The sequence below is a fragment of the Pistacia vera genome, unplaced genomic scaffold (assembly GCF_008641045.1).
Source record: "Pistacia vera cultivar Batoury unplaced genomic scaffold, PisVer_v2 Contig566, whole genome shotgun sequence".
In the NCBI taxonomy this organism is placed as follows: domain Eukaryota; kingdom Viridiplantae; phylum Streptophyta; class Magnoliopsida; order Sapindales; family Anacardiaceae; genus Pistacia; species Pistacia vera.
In genome coordinates this window covers 1,286,100-1,304,224 of record NW_022196408.1, presented here as the reverse complement: position 1 = coordinate 1,304,224, position 18,125 = coordinate 1,286,100, and the positions used below count along the sequence as shown (strand labels likewise).

The following is an 18,125-nucleotide window of genomic DNA, read 5'->3' as shown; positions in this document are numbered from 1 at the left end:
CCAAAATAAATTAATTAATAAATATGAGAAGAAAAGGGACAAACTACAAAGCTTCGTTGTCGCAGCTTCTCACACAAATAAACTGTATATATAAATTAAAAGACCAATATTTTCTGCAGATACAACATGCTTTTTTCTCACCAATACCAGTTTAAAAAAATAAAATTATAGTACTATATATAAATAAAGAAGAAATTAATTAATAAATCCCTTCACGCTTGAGCTGAAGGAAGAATTGGAGCTGAAATTGGAGAAAGAACACAAGACAATGGTTCAGAAGAAAGATATTTAGCACCGTTTTTATCCTTCTACCATGTCTTCATATTCATGTATATACTGGAACACCTCTAATTTGTTTTTAATACTTGGTATTTAATTTGCCTTGACCAAACCGACAAAAATTGAGGATTGATCTACCGTTTTGTAGTAACAATCCTATTACGTTTGTTACTAAGAAACAGTGTTATTTGGCGGTCAGCTCTGTACAGGTCAAGAATGGCAGCTGAAGGAGGAACATGCTGTCCTATGGGGTGTATCGTCACTATGTCATCCTGCAAACCTCATCTCTGAATTAACTTCAATGGGTCAAAGAGAAATGGATTTGAAGTAGGAGAGAGAGAAAATGGTTGCATTACTCCCTTTTTTTTTCAGTGTCTTTTCTGGCGCCTTCTCCTAGGTTTTAGATCAACAACAATGATAGAAATGTTATCAGAACTGTTTTTTCCATACGCTATATCCTTGAGATTATCAGCCACAGCTTGTGCCGGAGAAACCTCTTCATTTATCATCCTGCGTCTCCGTCTTAGCATGCGACGAGCAACCTCTCCAACCTCTTCGTTTGTCATGACATCCCAAAGCCCATCACTTGCCAATATCAGACACTCATCCTCATCACTTCTTGTCACGAAAGTTATCTCTGGCGCTGGAATTATCCATGGCCTTAAGTACCAATCACCTGCCCACACCATTAACTAATAAGTACTATAAATAACAACCCAATCATCTCCTGTTCACAAGTCCCATTTCTTTAAAAATAGAATAGAAACCAGTAGCATTTTAATGTTAAGTGCTCACAACCCAACAAACAAACAAACAAGCCTATCATGGACGCACGTTTCAATTTCCTACTGTAATATATAGTCCATCATCTGAAATGATAAACCCAAGCAAAAATTATCAGAGGCTTCAAGTAATATGAACCAACAACTAAATCCCTATTAAAACATATGGTCGTACTTATAGTAATGGTGGTTTTGTTGACAATAATCTTCATGCATGTGTTTTAAATTTGTTGTTTATTCATTTTCCTAAATGTCAACAAAACGTAATTAGATTTCCTGCAATGACAAGAACCACAAAACGTCCACATGACCACAAGATGATGCAAGGGAAATAAGAAAATCGGGGTCCAGGTGCCAAAGCGTAAGACACCAAGGAGAAATGCATAACACTATTAGAACTTAAGGTATTCTAACACGCTTATGAACTAGCTTCTCACATTATTATGAACTAGCTTCTCAAATTATTAACAGTCACTTTGTTTTGTCTTTTCCAGAAGATCACTTAAAATTTCAACACTAATGGTAAAGGAAAGAGCTTAGTTATGCACATCCTGATGATGATGGTGGTGGAGAGAGCAAAAAGTTATATGCTTTTTATCAATGATACCATGGAAGCCAAAGCTTCCAAAATTGCTGAGCAAGAAATCTGAAAAAAGTGTGAGGAATAGAGTAAAAAAGAAACCTATAGCTCTGGACATAGCAAGAACTCCAAAAACCCTAGCACCATTCCAGTTTATGACTTTCCCTCCCTCTCCTTCGATTCTCAAGAGTTCGTCGTGCCTATCAGGCTGTAAAACCAACAAGAACAATATCTTCTCAGCTCTATGAATAAAACATACTTCCGAGAAAACCATAACTTGTCAATAATTACTAAAGGGGCTTCTTCATTCTTTTTAAGCCCTTCATATATATGTATAATAAAATTCATACCATGTACTACTCCAGGCTACATTTCCTTGGACCAAAATATGTTTTAGGTATTAAAATTGTATTTTTTTTTTTTTAGTGTGAACATACAACAGTTAAAAGAAGTGTGTCAATAAAATAAATCCAGCAAAAACAAGTAAATAAGAATGGAACATCCTGGAAAGAAATTAAAGAGAGAGGAGCAAAAAGAATTTTGATATGACCTTCTGATCGACGGTCAAGGGTATTGTTTCAGTCCCGCGACACAGCACAGCCCTTGAGTCGCCACAATTGGATGTAATAATCTGACAACCGGATAGAACCGTAACTACAGCAGTTGATCCAACCATTTCTGGTGCTATAGCTTCCGTAAGGACCTCATTGTCAGTTCTCTTAAAACCACTAGAAAATGCCATTTCCCATTTCTTCTGCCACCCACATCCATCAAAGGCTTCTCGATCCCACTCTTCAGCTATCACCTCGTGCATTCGCTCAGCACAAAATTTAGCCACCTGACAGTTACCATCAAAATTAAGGGTAGCATCAGATGTAAATAAAAATTTCCCAACATTAATGTTTCCTGGTCATTTAACCAGTCACAAAATGAGCAATGCTGCACTTAACAAGTGTATATCCTATTTTGCAGCCAAAAATGATAAAATAATTATAAAAAGAATAATTATATAATTTATGGTATCCTCTTTATCATTATATCACATTTTTAGATCAGTTATAATACCTACAATGCAAGTATAGCATTATCGTTACAAAAATTTAATTACAATGTCAAATAGAAGCCCACAACAAATGATTCAATTTAGGGCTCTCTTGAATCCTAGGATTCGAATGGGATGATTTTGCTAAGAATAAAGATACAACACCAAGTTATTTATCTATTCCGAATAACATACAGCAACAACTCCAGAATACATACCCAAATCCACCAGATGGCTCTACAATTGGATGATTTCAACCATTCAATTTGTTTTTCAAAATTAAAGAAAAAAGAATTAAATTTCACTCTAATTATTAATACTTTGATAACCTGTCCAAGCCTCTCTTTTTAGCAAATTAGAGCACACATTGTCTACTGATTAACTCCAGTACTGTGTGAATTTATGTGGGTTAATAATGCCGAAGGGAAAAATGAAAATATTTAACCTTGACATGTTTGGTGAATAGGAAGCCACTAATCAAGTATACAGTACACATGAGTACATAATTTATCGCATTTATGAAAGATAATGGTATTTTTGCTTTCTAGTCAATCAACAAAGATATTTTGATGGTGTGAAGGCTATTGGGTATTGACACGTTTCAGCACCATTACCTACCACTTAGCTGTATGAAAAATGACACGCAAACTTTAAAATCTGCAGTTCCTGCCCACCATTTAAAGGAAAATAAACTAAAAAAAAAAAAAAAGAAATACAACTTGCTTTATAACTGATGCCAGCCAGGTGGCAAACAGACGAACTGTGATCCCATCATAAGTCATAATCTTCAGAAACGAAACCAGTAAACGTGTCGCAAGATCAAAGGTCTAAACCCCACTAGATTTTATTTTCCAACAAAGAAAGGAAAGATCATGATCTTGTCTGAACACCATTGATTTTTCTTTCATTTTCAACAGAAACTTGATGACAATTAATTTCTGCTTTTTTTATAATGAATCAGACGGTGATGATACGTCTGTAACGACGATTATCACGCATAGTAGTGACGTTACACATACCTCACATACAGAACTTTCCTTAAGGTCACCGGCTTGGAACTTAAAATAATATCTGGACGGCTACCAAAAACACGTGTCTATGAACGGTCCTATAAAATTCTCCTATACAGCCACTGTTACTATTACACGTGTCTTCACTATTCAGAATAAATTATTGCACCCTATCTAAGGAGATAGAATAATTTGATATATGAACTAAGAAGCCCAAAGAAAATACAAATATATACAATAAAAAAGAGTAATGCTACCTCCAAGAATCCAGGTCCTATAGTTTTTAATTATTCATTTCTTTTAATTGAAAGGAAATGGTAAATACTAAATAGGAGTGGTTAAATTTTGAATTTCACAAACATCAGGAAAGCATTTACCTGCGAGCCACCATGGCCATCATAGACGCCGAAGAAATGGACGGGAGAGATCTCAGCAGATGTTCTGGAACCGGGAGCCGTACAACCACCAACGTGATCGCACGTGCGAGACATGAAGGCTGGTCTAACGGCGATGGCGTCTTCCATCTCTCTCCGTCTCCCAATCACGGAAGCAAACCCCCAGTTAAGTCCTTGATTATTCCTTCCCACACACTTTGGCCTCGCAGTTACCATCGCCGTTAACTCATTGTTGGAAAGAACGGGGTCCACCAGCCTAGGGATTACCGCTTCCTCCACCAGAATAACCGGGATCTCGCCGGAACTAGTGGAGATGTCTCCAGAGCTAGAGGTGCTTCTAGAATCTTCAGTGGTGAGTATGAATGATAGGCTTGAACTGGTAGAAGCGAGATCAGTGTCAGGGAGTGAATCGATTCGGTCGAGTTGATGCTCTTCTTCTTCCTCTAATAAAGGTTCCATGTAGTAACTAGTAAGTGGTGAGAGAAAGAGAGAGAGAGAGAGAGAGGGGAGAGTGAGAGAATAGAATGAGATAAAAGAAGAGAGAAGGGAGTGATAATAGAGTGACACGTAATATAGAGATATGAGTCGATGACACACGCATTTGAAATGAGGAAAAGAGGCATTGATTGTAAGTCGTACTCATTCGCTTTTTGAAGCACCGCCACGTGTCTTTTCCTAATCCGGCGCTGCCACGCTGGTGTTGTGGTCGAGGTTGGGACACCGATTTATTATTTAATTTGGTAAAGTTTCTCTGGTGGCCTGTGTTCAATTAACAGTATGTACCCGCAATCAACGCATGATGTGTCAGCTTGTGGGTGAATAGATACTGAATTGTGTGATCCAGTTGTCCAGCATTGTCTGCAAAAGATCTGGGCGGTGATAATTAGGATAACTTTTTCCAGTGAGTATGATGTACTAGATTATAGACGATATGGAGACTTTATTATGTGGCACGTTGCGAGGGAGTGGGTCCTATCCGTTAGGTAGAATTAGATAATCTGTGTTAAATAGGAACAGTACTTACCTACTGTGAAGTGCCACGTCCAAAAGTTTCGTATCATTAGAGAATTGAAAAGAAGTCGGACGGCCAGTATTAGCACATCATTTGCCAACACTTCATCACGGATTAAGAGAGGGATGGTGATCCACGGCAAGCAAATGGGACCCACGATAGACACAGAATCGGTACTCCGGTGGAAGGGTCCCACTCATCACTATCAAATCAGTAGGGTCTTATGGGATTCCATTAGATGAAATGGCACTCCGTTAAAAAGCAAAATAGGAATCAACACCTGGGATCCGACCCCACTTTTTTAATTGGCCACGTATCACTCCATCAGGGGTTGGTTCTTCGGTCTTCCACAAGACTTGGATAAATGTCTTGAAAGGAGAGATTCCTTGAAGTCCCTTAATTACGGTGTTATCCTAGCCTTATGATTCTCACATTACGTGTCAACGTAATAAAATAATTATTTTAAAATTTATTAATCTATATAGTCATATTTAGTTTCAGATTTCTCTTTCTTTTTTTATGTTAATTTTAAAATGTGTGGGTTGGAACCAAAGATTCGGGAAAATCAGAAATTAGAATAAGTTAATCACGACACCTAATCCAATTTTGTACTTAAAGCTGGAATGATAAATAGTCAGCTTGCTATCTAACTTTGTAGACAGAAGAAAATAAGGAGATGTTGCGTGTGGAATATCGTATCTAATCTAGAGTTGTTTTAAGGGGAGATCTTAGCGTGGCTAATTGTTGATTAGTTACTTGTTGCCGACAGAAGTTGGTAGAAGAGCAACTTAGTTGTAGCCACAATCAATCTAGGACTCCCCTGATTTTATATTTATTTTAACTTTTTTACTTCCTCAAGGTTGTTGAATGCACCAAACTCTTTTTTGAACCATCTCTAAAATTTTCTGTTTGGTTAGATTCTAAGTTTTTAATGGGTATGTAAATGTAGCCATAGTGTTTATCAGTTTATGTGAGAAGCATTTGACTCCATTTGCTTAAGTTTTTAAAATAGTATTCAATACTTCAATAGTGAATAAGATTTAATCAAATAATATACGATTTTGAGAATGTGTTTAGTGCATTTTTGGAAAATATTTATATTATTTTTTAATCTCTTACATTTGTTAATTTAACTAAACACCTCCCCACAATAAAAATTTATAAACTAATAAAAACACCCTCATCCACCCAACTATTGCCTGCAGCTAGCCACCACCGTCAGACGATGGTTGAAAGTTGCCAGAATGGCGTACGATCAGTCAGATCTGACGGATCGTGCGTCGATGTGACCTTTTTCGATCAGATCCATGGCCAAAGATCTAGTCGTTGCAACAATCATATCTTAGTCGTCGTTGACGACCAAACGACTACCTAAAATCTAGATATGACTATCGTCAACGGCCAGATCTTTGGCCGTAGATCTGGTCAAAAATAACTAGATCGGTACACGATTGGCCATATTTAACCGGTTGTGCGCCATTCCGGCAACTTTCGACCACTATTCGGCGGTGGTGGCCAGCAATAATTGGGTGAATGGGAGTGTTTTATTAATTTATAAACTTTTATTAAAAAATGTAATTGTTAAATATTTTGAGCTGAATAGTATATAACTGAATTTTGAATTAAATAGTTAATATTAAAACAAATATGTATTTCACTAGATTGGATAGGATAATAGGGAAGGATCGAGTTTGAAAAGTATACCAATATATATATATATATATATGGTTTTTAACCCCGACCTAATTGATAAGTGTATCTCACTTATATATGTATTTTTTGTTTTAACAAGTTTAGCCTTATTTGAAATTATTAAAAAGACTATAATTTATAAATACACTCAGGGACGAACCCACCCCCTTTGAGGGTATGGCATACCCTTAAATGTAAAAATAAATAAATAAAAAAAAATAAAAAAAAATTAATAAATTTGGGAAAAGCTAAACTACTGTAGAGAAAACCTAACCTCTGAACACAAACTCACGCTCGCTCTTCTCTTTAACTTCAACCTCTGAATTCTAAGGTATTTGCTCTTTCAACTATTTTGTGCCTATTTGGTTGCCCAGAAAATAGGTTAATTTTTCTACTTTTTTTTTTTTTCTTTTGATGTGTTAGGTTTTTTCACTTTATTTTTGTGGTCTGAATTCTTAGTTTTTTTTGTTTAACTTTTGTTCTGTGTTTCATTGATGAGAAAATGAGATAAAGTTTTGTTCATTATTATTTTTGTAATTGTCTTTATCTTTTGTAGTTTGCTCTAAATTCTACGGTTTTATTTTATTTTATTGAGCTGTTTTTAGTTTGTTAGGTTGATGAGAAAATGTGACTAAGTTTTGTTCATTTTTTTTACAATCCTTTTGTTTTGTATTTTGCTCTGAATACTACGCATTACAACCAAAATGGTCTACGGTAACACTGGATAGTAACACTTTTATTTAAAGTGTTACGTAGACTATTTATGATAACACTTGATGTTAAAATGTTATAATAATAATTTTTATTTGTAACACTTTAACTTTTTATAACACATTTTATATTAATAGTAACTTTTTTTTTTTAAATGTCACTAATATATGTCTACCGTAGCAATTTTAAAGTGTTACAATAGACTTAATAATATAGTAGTTTTTTTATAATGCTACCATCTAATAAAAATACGATAACATTTTATAAGTATTACTATAAACCCAATTATTTACCGGCAAACAAAATATTATTCCTGCCAATATGAAATGAGGTTGATTTTGTCTCCTTTTTTTTTTTTTTTTTTTTTTTTAGGGGTCAAATTCATATTATTAGGGGTTTACTTTGTCACTTTGTATTCATGTAGGGACCAAAAAATTGTTTTACATATACCCAAATATTAACCGGGAAAATACACTTAATACCGCCATTTTTCATTAAGGCAAAGCAAAAGTTCCCACCCATTTTCCATCAAGGCAAAGGCAAAAGTTTCCAAAGGTTTCAAATGTAAAATATTAAAATAAAAAATAAAATAAAAAATCTTTAAACTTTTCATACTCTTCGATTCTAAGATCTCACCCGATTTTACAAGTTTGTTTTTGTTCATTTATTTGTGCATATTAGTTATGTGATGAATTTGAATAAAACATGGTGGGTCATAGTTGGATGATGCGTTGGGCTCTTGTGAACTGGTCGCATGGTAGTCTTGGATTCAGAGTGTGGTTGATGTGGTTGGGGTGCTACTGGGTTGTGGTTGTGAGGGCTACTTGGGGTACTTGTGTGGGTGTTGGTTTAAGGCGATTTGCTGGTTTATGAATGAGATTTTTCCATTGACTCCTGTTATGTGGCAAGAGTGGGCTCGAGACGAAGCTCGGTATGTTTTAGCTTTTGCAATTTGTGTTCTTGTTATTGATTTCATGATCAAATTTTGATCGCTTAGGGTTTATGGTTACCGAGAGAAAGTATAAAGAGAAAAATTAAATTGATTCATATGAAAGGAGGAAGTGTTTATTGTTTGGGGTTTAAATGGTGAAAATGATGTCCAATTAAAGTTTATGTGACTTTATCTATTGAACCTTAGCTCAAATGTTCGCTTAATTGAGTAAAAGAAATGACGTTTTGGGCTTTCTTTCTTTCTATTTTGTTTTTTCGTATGTTGCAACTAGGAAGCAGTGAGGGTTGACTTGGGAGGTTAGTTTTTGATAATTTGCTGTTTTCTAATCTTTTGTTTGTTTATAGATTATGAGTTCCCTCTTGCCATTGCTTTAATAGACAGCCTACTTGCCCTCTTGCAAAACTCATTTCTCTTAGTATAAGCGTATTTGTTTCTCTAATGTTGAAAACCAGTAAGTGTACCTCCTGATTACAGTTACCCCCAAAGCAAACAAATAAAAGGGAGGTCAGCTAAATTTTAAGATTTTGATTTTTTCTTGTTCTACATGACTGACACTAAAGCTTTGGATGTACTTTAGTATTTTATCGCTTTGTATAGCTGAAGGTAGTTTCTTGTTGATTCTCTGCTCTAAGGCATTTCTAGGGATTGAGAAGATTTATGAAAGAGGAGTTTCTGATTATCTGGTAGGTTCTTGTTATCATTTTGGATTTTGAATTACTTTATGCATTGATTTATGGATTAAAACATAGTGATCATAAGAATTCTCACTTGTGGTATTTTTAGAGATTTTCCTAAAAATAATTTGTTGATAAAAATAAAGGGTCCGTTTGTTTTATTATTTTGGATAAGATTTTGGGAATAATATTGGGTAGTTGAATAGGGGAGTATTACAAGGTAAATTTTAAAAATTTACAAAAAAAACAGCCTAGGTTTTCTAATTTAACTAAACACCCCAATATATAAATTTTTTGTAAAATGACAAAAACACCCTCACCCACCCACAGTGCCAGATTCCGGCCACCACCGCTGGAATCTGGTCAGAAAATGGCGTTACGACACATATCAGTTGGATTTGGCGGGTAAGGCATCGATATGGCATTTTCCGACCAGATCCACCACGAATCTGGTCGGAAAAGGCCAGATCTACAGCCAGATCTGGCCGTCGACGGCCCAAAAGTTCAGATCTGGCCATCAACAACGGCCAAAGATATGGCTGTCGTTGACCGTCAACGACGACCATTTCTTTGGCCGTCGCTGACAGCCAGATCTAGCCTTTTCTAACCAGATCCACTGTGGATCTGATTGGAAAAGGCCAAATGGATGAATTATCGGCCAGTTCTGGTCGTTTATAGGCCGTTGTGATAGATTTCGGCTACCACCGATGGTGGTTACGGGAATCTGGCAAGTACGGGTGGGTGTGGGTGTTTTTGTTAATTCTTAAACTTTTTTTGGGGGTATTTAATAAAATTAATAAACTTAAGGGGTCTAAAAGTAATAAAAAATATACTAATAATTCTCAAATAACAAAACAAACAAGTATTTTGGGAATAGGATTGGGAATATGGGTAGAAATAATACAACAAACGGAACCAAAAAGTTCAGCTTTGCGAATCTATGACTTTTGACTGGCTGAATTATTCCAATAAGTAATTACTAATGACAAAATGGCTCATTAGTTTCATTTGTATGGTAGAGATGTTTGTAGGTCTTGCAATTCAGAATGGATATCAACGGGTCCGTTTGTTTTATTATTTTGGATAAGATTTTGAGAATAATATTGGGTAGTTGCATAGGGGAGTATTATGAGGTAAAATTTAAAAATTTATAATAAAAAACCCCTAGGTTTGCTAATGTAACTAAACACCCCAATATATAAATTTTTTGTAAAATGACAAAAATACCCCCACCCACCCACAGTGCCAGATTCCCACCATCACCGTCGAAATCTGGCCAAAAAATGGCGTTATGACGTAAACCGGTCGGATCTGGAGGGTAGGGGGTCGATATGGCCTTCTCTGGCCAGATCCACCACGGATCTAGCCAGAAAAGGCCAGATCTACGGCTAGATTTGGCCGTCGATAGTCGCAAAAGTCCGGATCTGACTATCAACGATAGCTAAAGACATGGCCGTCGTTGTCGGTCAACAATGGCCATTTCTTTGGCCGTCAGATCTGGCATTTTCCTGCCAAATCCATTGTGGATCTGGCCGGAAAAGGCCAGATCGGTGAATTATCAGCCAGTTCCGATAGTTTGTAAGCCGTTGTGATAGATTCCGACCACCACCGACGGTGGTTGCCGGAATCTAGCAAGTATGGGTGGGTGGGGGTGTTTTTGTTAATTTTTAAACTTTTTTTATGGGGGTATTTAATGAAATTAATAAACTTAAGGGGACTAAAAGTAATAAAAAAATACTAATATTTCTCAAATAACAAAACAAACAAGTATTTTGGGAATAGGGTTGGGAATATGGGTAGAAATAATAAAACAAACGGAGCCAATATTCTTACATTCGTGATAGTGTTTTATGACACATGGTTCCTTTTTGATGCACCATCAAATGTTTTCACCAAATTGTACGATAACTTCTTCGAAATGGAAATCTATTTTTTGAAGTGGCAATACATTTTGGAAGTTTCAATTGCGAGTTGTCATCTTTTCCCCTACTGTTTGTGGCAAATTAAGTTCTTTCTACTTCTAGTCAGATTTTGCATATATGTGGAATCAGGGGATAAAATATTAATTCCTTTCTTTGGAGTTCCTTTAACTAAGTAGTTCTTTAAAATTGAATGACTAAAACTAGTTCTGACGCAGTTTGTCTCACTTGGGTGTGACTACTTGAAATTTGTGCAAGAATATGATCCATCTGTACATGAATTTTCACCTGTTGGTATTGCAAAGGCAAGAAATCTTTTCAAGCGTGCTATAACTGCTGCTGGTTTGCATGTTGTTGAAGGTAGTAAAATATGGGAAGTATACAGGGAATTTGTGCAAGCCATTCTGCTTACCATAGATGAGACCAACATTAAGGTGAGAATTTATAATATATATATTAGAAACTTATTAGAAAAAGTGCCTGAAGGGGATGCAGTCTATTAATCAATTTACTTGATTATTAAAGACCAACATTTACTCGTCTACAAATAATGCAATTTGAAAGTTTAATGCATAGGTATTCTTCGTCCACAATTTGGTATGTGTTTTATCCAATGTGGTTTCTATGTTTCACTTTCTTCTTAGGATTTACTTTTCTATTACTAACACTATATATTTATGCACATGGCATGTTGTGGGCCTCTTTGCTGGCATGAATTACTCATCCAAGCGTGCTTTAGTAGACTACTGAGTTAAGAAATTCGTGTTTGCCTATATTCAGGCTGTACATCAGAATAGGTACGTAGGTGACCTGGAAACCTTTTTTTTTTTTTTTTTTTTTTTTTTTTTTTTTTTTTTTTTTTTTTTTTTTTTTTTTAAGTTTTGTATTCTCTATATTTTTTACCAATTTGCTAGTGCATTCAGATTTTCTGAATTTGATTGCTATTTGTATGAAATAGTACCATTTATTGTGCAAGCTTCTTACGGTCAGATCGTTATATCTGAGAGGCATCCCATTTTTTGGATTTACTCCTTTTAACAATATTATTATATTAGTTTTTTTTTTCACTATTGTAAGAGAGGTTCATCCACTTCTCTTACCACAATAATCCTTATGTTTCCTTGTATGGTTCTAACTTTGGTTGTCTTACACTATGTAGTGAAGTAACCAAGGTTTCCAAAAATGGAAAAGCTTTTTGCTTTATACTCTTTCATTGGCTAGGAATGATTTTGTGATACCTTATTCTTTATAACTAAAATTTGATGAGCCTCTAAACCTGGTGTTTGATAAATGAGACTTTGCTGGTGGAGAAACGTGATTAACTTTGTAATTTGTACCATTTTTGTGCCATTGATGACAATGTATCATTAACGAGGCTTTAGGTTTGTTTCTTGTTTATTACAGTAAAATATGTATTTCTCATGACCATTGTTTGTGCCTATGTTGACAATATTTCATTAACAAGGCTTTAGGTTTTTCTGCTGGAACTGTTATCATAGTATCCTCTATTATCATAGTATGCTTGTGAAGTTGAAGATTTAAACATATTCTTTTCCTCTTTGTTTTACATTAAATATTTGGGGTGCTTTTGTCTTGATCTTTTCTTGAATTTACAATATATATGTGTTGTCATCTTTGAGAATATACATGGAAATTGAAGATGTTTTTTATATTAATGGTTTTGTAGGTTATGAAAATGCAAGAGTACTTTTTTGGTAAAGCACAATTGGGAATGGAAGATGATATGCATGATGGTTTTTGTTGTTAGAATTTTTTGAATGATTGGAAAGTATTAACTATTGTTCATAGTTAAATTTCCAATCATCTAGGTATTATAATGTAAAAATGATTGGTAGATATTTGTTAGGCATATGTAAAGCTTTTTGTATATGAAAGTTTATATGTTGCAAAATATGACATGATATATGAAGCTTTTTGTATTAGATTTTATGGATGTAAAAGATGTTGTGTGCCTATTTATTAGGCATATATGTAAACTTTTTGTATATGGAGATTCACCATCAATGAAATGTTCTTTGAAAAATTAGTGTATCATTGTTTATAATTTGTATTATTAAAATAATAACTGTAACAATTTTTATATATGTTATAATAGATATATTGATAACACTTTCAAAATGTTATGAAAAATAATTTTGTAATATTTACTAAATACAATTAATGATACTTTGGTAGCACTTTTAACATGTTACTAAAAACTCTTTTGTAGCATTTTAACAATATTAAGAAAAACAAATCTACAGTATTGTAAAAATGTTGCAAAAAACTAAATTATAATAGATTAAGAATGTTACGGAAAACTTATTTATAGCTTTTTGAGAATGTTACAGAAAACTAAACTATAATAAGTTAAGAATGTTACATAAAACTTATTTATAGCATTTATACAGTGTTATCAAAAATCATTCATAACTATGAATAAGTGTTACAATATACTTAACAATAACATTTTATGGCAGTTACTAAAATGATTAGTAACATGCAAAAGTGTTACCAATGCCTACTTTTTAGTAACATGGGTTGTCACAACATTCTTATAAATGCTACCAATTACTTACAGTAACACTTTTTGCATGTTATAGTAGGTCATTTTTCTTGTAGTGACGATTTTTTTTTTTTTTTTATTTATTAAAGTGTTTTTAGTATGTTAGATTGATTAGAAAATGAGACAAACTTTTGTTATTTTTTTACCTCCTTTCTATTCAGTAATATTGCTCTGAAATCTAACTTTTTTTATTTAAGTATATTTTTTGTTTTGTTAAATTTTTAATCTAGATGGTTGAGTTTTGATTTTAACAATTGGATTTGGAGTTATATAACTTGAAGTTTGACTATTTCTCTAGTGATTTTAATCCATCTCTTTGTAAACTCTTATATATTTTACTTGTATTATAGTTGTGATTGAATTCTAAATTTGGGTGAAATATTTTTGGTGAATTGTGATTGTTGTAAACTCTTTTAATTATATTGAATTTAAGTAAATCATTAGATTCCCATAGTTTTTTGCTCTCTTCACATTGAAAAGGTTTTTCACGTAAAAAATTTATTGTGTTTCCTTGTGAATTAAATGTGATTTTCAACACATTTACTCAAGCTTTTGTGTCTCGTAGATTTATTTAAGTGGAAAAGTATTATGTTTTTACATCATTTTCTTTCAACTTCTTGATATTATATTTTTTATTCGCCCAAAGTTCGGTAGTTTTTTAAAAGTTTTCACTAGTTAATTAACAAACAATTATGGAGCCACAAAGGCTCCCCTGGGTGAAAATAATCTTGGGTCCGCCAGTGAATACACTCATACTTATTAACAAATTTTTGTTTTAATTTTTAACATGTAATCTTACATAAACCATAACTCATTTAACCTTTTGTTTTACTTCAAATATTTGTTTGTTGAAGAAAATATAATAATAAAACTATTTGTTTGTTGAAGAAAATATAATAATAAAACTATGGAAAAAGTAATTACACAATATGATGAACTTGATCTCAAGAAGAAAAAATAAGTTCTAAATTTGAAATTAGGAAATTGGGCGTAAAGGTATGAACAAAACTACCCAATTAAGTTTGAAACTGGGAAAATTGTGTAAAATGAAAAACCTAATTAAGTTTGAAATTATGGAAAATAAATCTAATTAAGCATAAGAAGGCTATTTCCGATTTTAAATAGGGTTTAAGGAGATTTTTAAAATTATAGAAGACGTCTATTTAATAACAGTGGATATTACTGTGAAACAAAAGGGTTCACAAATCACTCACTATCAAGGCCACCACTATGAAACAAAAAGGAGACAATAACTTGATATCGGGTCTGGGTCTGCTATGATTGGTCTATAATAAACTCACTACAATTGTGGGCTTGATTGAATGAGAATATGTTGATGCAATGCAGGCCTGTAAAAATACTAACATTAGGGTTTACCTTTGAAATGGGTCATGTCTAAGAAATCCAACGGCTATCCATACCACCAAAATAAAATAAGAATAAAGAAAATCTCATTAAATCCAATATATATCATTATACATTTAATTTTTGGGAAGAAAAATATATTCAATTAGGTGAAGGTGCCAATTTAACCTCATATTATTCGGTCTAACCCAGATCAAACGAATTAGCTTCTAGACTCAGAAATATGTATTTTCCACAGCTAGCTCATAAAGTTTGCACCGCTGTATAGGATGCCTTACGCAGGATCTCTACACGGACTAAAATATAAAAATACATATAAGAATTTTTTTTCTTTCTTTTTTATTAAATGCCGATGGATAAGACGTTTGATTTTTCAAAAGATAACAAGAGGGCATGGGCATTGACTGGATTATAATTCAACTTAATACGTGCGTGCCTAAGTAATGCCGCCGCACCATGCCAAATCAAAGGTGACAACATCATTTTTCATCCACTTCCATTCTACTTATAAGTTTAATTTCTGAAAATATATCATCTTACTTCTAATTGATTTGTGGTTTGAGCAGCCAATTTATTTTTATATCCATTCAACTCGTTGAACAATATAAATTTATACACAGTCAAATTCCAACAAAATCAATATCTACTTTTAGATAATAATAAAAAAATGCTTTTGTTGGCTGCTTAAACTGGTACCCTGGGCCCTGGCTGGCTAGTATGGCTGAAATACCATTTTGCACTCTATGTTTCGTGGAAGAACCCTTAGCCTCCCCTGGTTTTGGAAACTGACAATGTGGCACTCATTATTAGTCTCCATCAAACTATATTTTTCATTGTCCAGTTTTGACAGTGAAATACTCTTTTTACCCTTATTTCTGCATTGCCCCAATTAATAAGTATTGTTGATGCGTGATTTTGACACCAACGAAGTGCATGTATGAAACGCTGAGCTAGCTCAAAAGACATACGTGAATATAAAGAAAAGAGGATAAATGCAATGAGAAAAGCGTTTTTAAAGTGGTTTGGATGCTAAGGAAGCAAGTCTTACGTCCACTGTTATATTATTAATGATAGGGGTCAGGTCGCGTGAGCTGACTGACCTTCAAGTGATAGTACAAGAAAGAGAATGCTTTTGTATTACAGAGAAAATAGCTAATCAAGAGTAAAAATGAGCGAATCCTTTGAATGAGAGAGGAACTCTCAATTTATAGTGGGATGCATTGAGTTAATGATTACTGAATCTGTGAGTTGATGAGATTATCCGTGTAAATCCTTCTTTATGTCACATTGCTCACCTTCTATAGTGATTTGTGCGATTTGGCGCAGAAATTGGACATGTGGGATCACCACAACTTCTGGCTGGTCTGGCGCACACCCACTATTCTGATAGAAGCAGGCTGCAGGTATACCCATGTTCTGACTTTTGCACGCTGATTGGACCTTACATCAGCCCTATATTTTTCAGGCATAACAAGTATTAAAATCCAAAATTAATGATAATCTCGATTATTCAACTAAGAACACATAAATCTCAACCACATATTAAGAAGAACTAACAATCTTATACCAAACAAAGACAAAAACTAATTAATAATGATCAAACTATTAGTTTAAAATGGTAACCTAGTTATCATCTAGATTAATCTCCACAAAATTACCTCTCTTCATCTCAATTAAACAAAATATATTAAACTATATTCATCTGTTCAAATTAATTGAAATACACAAAATCATAACATATTCATCCACCACCTCCTTTAAACTCACAAAATTATATACTTATAACAATAACAATAATAAACCATGAATCTATAATAAAAACAACCAAAAGAATACAGTAGGCAAACAAAAAAGAGTCGTTAGAGGTTTAAGTGGAGATTATAGATGCAAACTGTTTAGCATGGCAAATTGGCAATGGGTGTATCAGATGAAAAGCCCAAAAAAAAAAAAAAAAAAAAACTACGCATTCCCAATTCATAATTTCTAAAAATTTTCTTTAATCCTAGAAACCATAAATTAAATCAGGGGGCGGATCAAAGTACATTGAGGGTGGGCGATGGCTCACCCTCAAATTTTTTTTTTAAATATTAATATGTAATTTTTTTTCTTTTTGTGACAATTTCGACAAAAAAAACAAAATATAAATGTTATATGTGATTAGTTTTTATTTTGACCTACCCTAACAGAAGTTTCTGGATTCGTTACTGAATAATCAATGCTTAGTCTCAACGAAAAGAGCGACTTGACTATGAGATAATTTGGTTTTATTTTTTTTTAAATTGTTTCGTGTTTAGGTAGGGTTAAATTAATTTTTAAGGTTAACCTTATACGTGTGAAGTAAAATTACATTAATATCTATTTACTGTTAAACTTACCGTTTGTCTTTCTGAAATAGGTGATACTTTGATAATTTCTAAATCTAGGGTTGGAAAAATTTCACGAAACATGGGGTGGGAAAATGATATTCAGCCTATATTATTAAAAGCCAACTTTGCTGGTTCCAGAAATAAGTGTCAAACTTATTTTAAAATCTATATTACAAATCAGTTTCGAGTTTAAAGCTTTTCTATAAAAAAACCCAACCAACAGCAAAATCTATTTTCATTGATCCTATCTCTCTCTACATTCTCTTTCTCTCAATGGCCACTCCATCTTCAGCTTCTAATATCATTCTAAACTATCCAATCGATCAAATTTTCGACCTGGACGAGGCTTTAACTATGACTGCAGCAAACACTTGGTCCCCAGAAGAATTGTCAAAGGATTCAAGCCATCGAATCACGGAACCGAACACCAGTTTGACATCAAAGTTGCAAACTGTATCAACTGCAGGCGTTTGTGCGGTGTGCATGGAAGGTTTTGGGTCGGAATTTCCCGGTAAGCAGGTCATATGTGGGCACGTGTTTCATGATATTTGTATCGCCATGTGGGTTTCCAACTGCAATTCTTGTCCTCTGTGTCGGAGTATTTGCATAATCTCCGGCCAAGATTAACCAGAAATCCATCAGTGTTTCTTTCAAGGTATGTTTCGGTTGAATAAATATAATATTTTATTGTTGTCAATGAAAGTGACCCCCCGACTGTTTATGAATGCACAATAAATGGGGAGCATTATTTTTTTGAAGTCAATACGTGCTACCTTCAAT

At 33.8% G+C, this 18,125-nt stretch overlaps 1 protein-coding gene across 1 annotated transcript; it reads right to left on the bottom strand.

The window, feature by feature from the left end:
• Positions 1 to 297: 297 nt before the first annotated feature.
• Positions 298 to 4,596, bottom strand: LOC116108536 (probable protein phosphatase 2C 6). The gene is made up of 4 exons (XM_031394774.1): positions 4,071 to 4,596; positions 2,192 to 2,479; positions 1,744 to 1,849; positions 298 to 955 (listed from the first exon to the last, which is right to left on the bottom strand). The coding sequence occupies exons 1-4, from the start codon at positions 4,545 to 4,547 to the stop codon at positions 648 to 650; spliced, it is 1,179 nt and encodes a 392-aa protein (XP_031250634.1). The 5' UTR covers positions 4,548 to 4,596; the 3' UTR covers positions 298 to 647.
• Between the last annotated feature and the right edge of the window lie 13,529 nt (positions 4,597 to 18,125).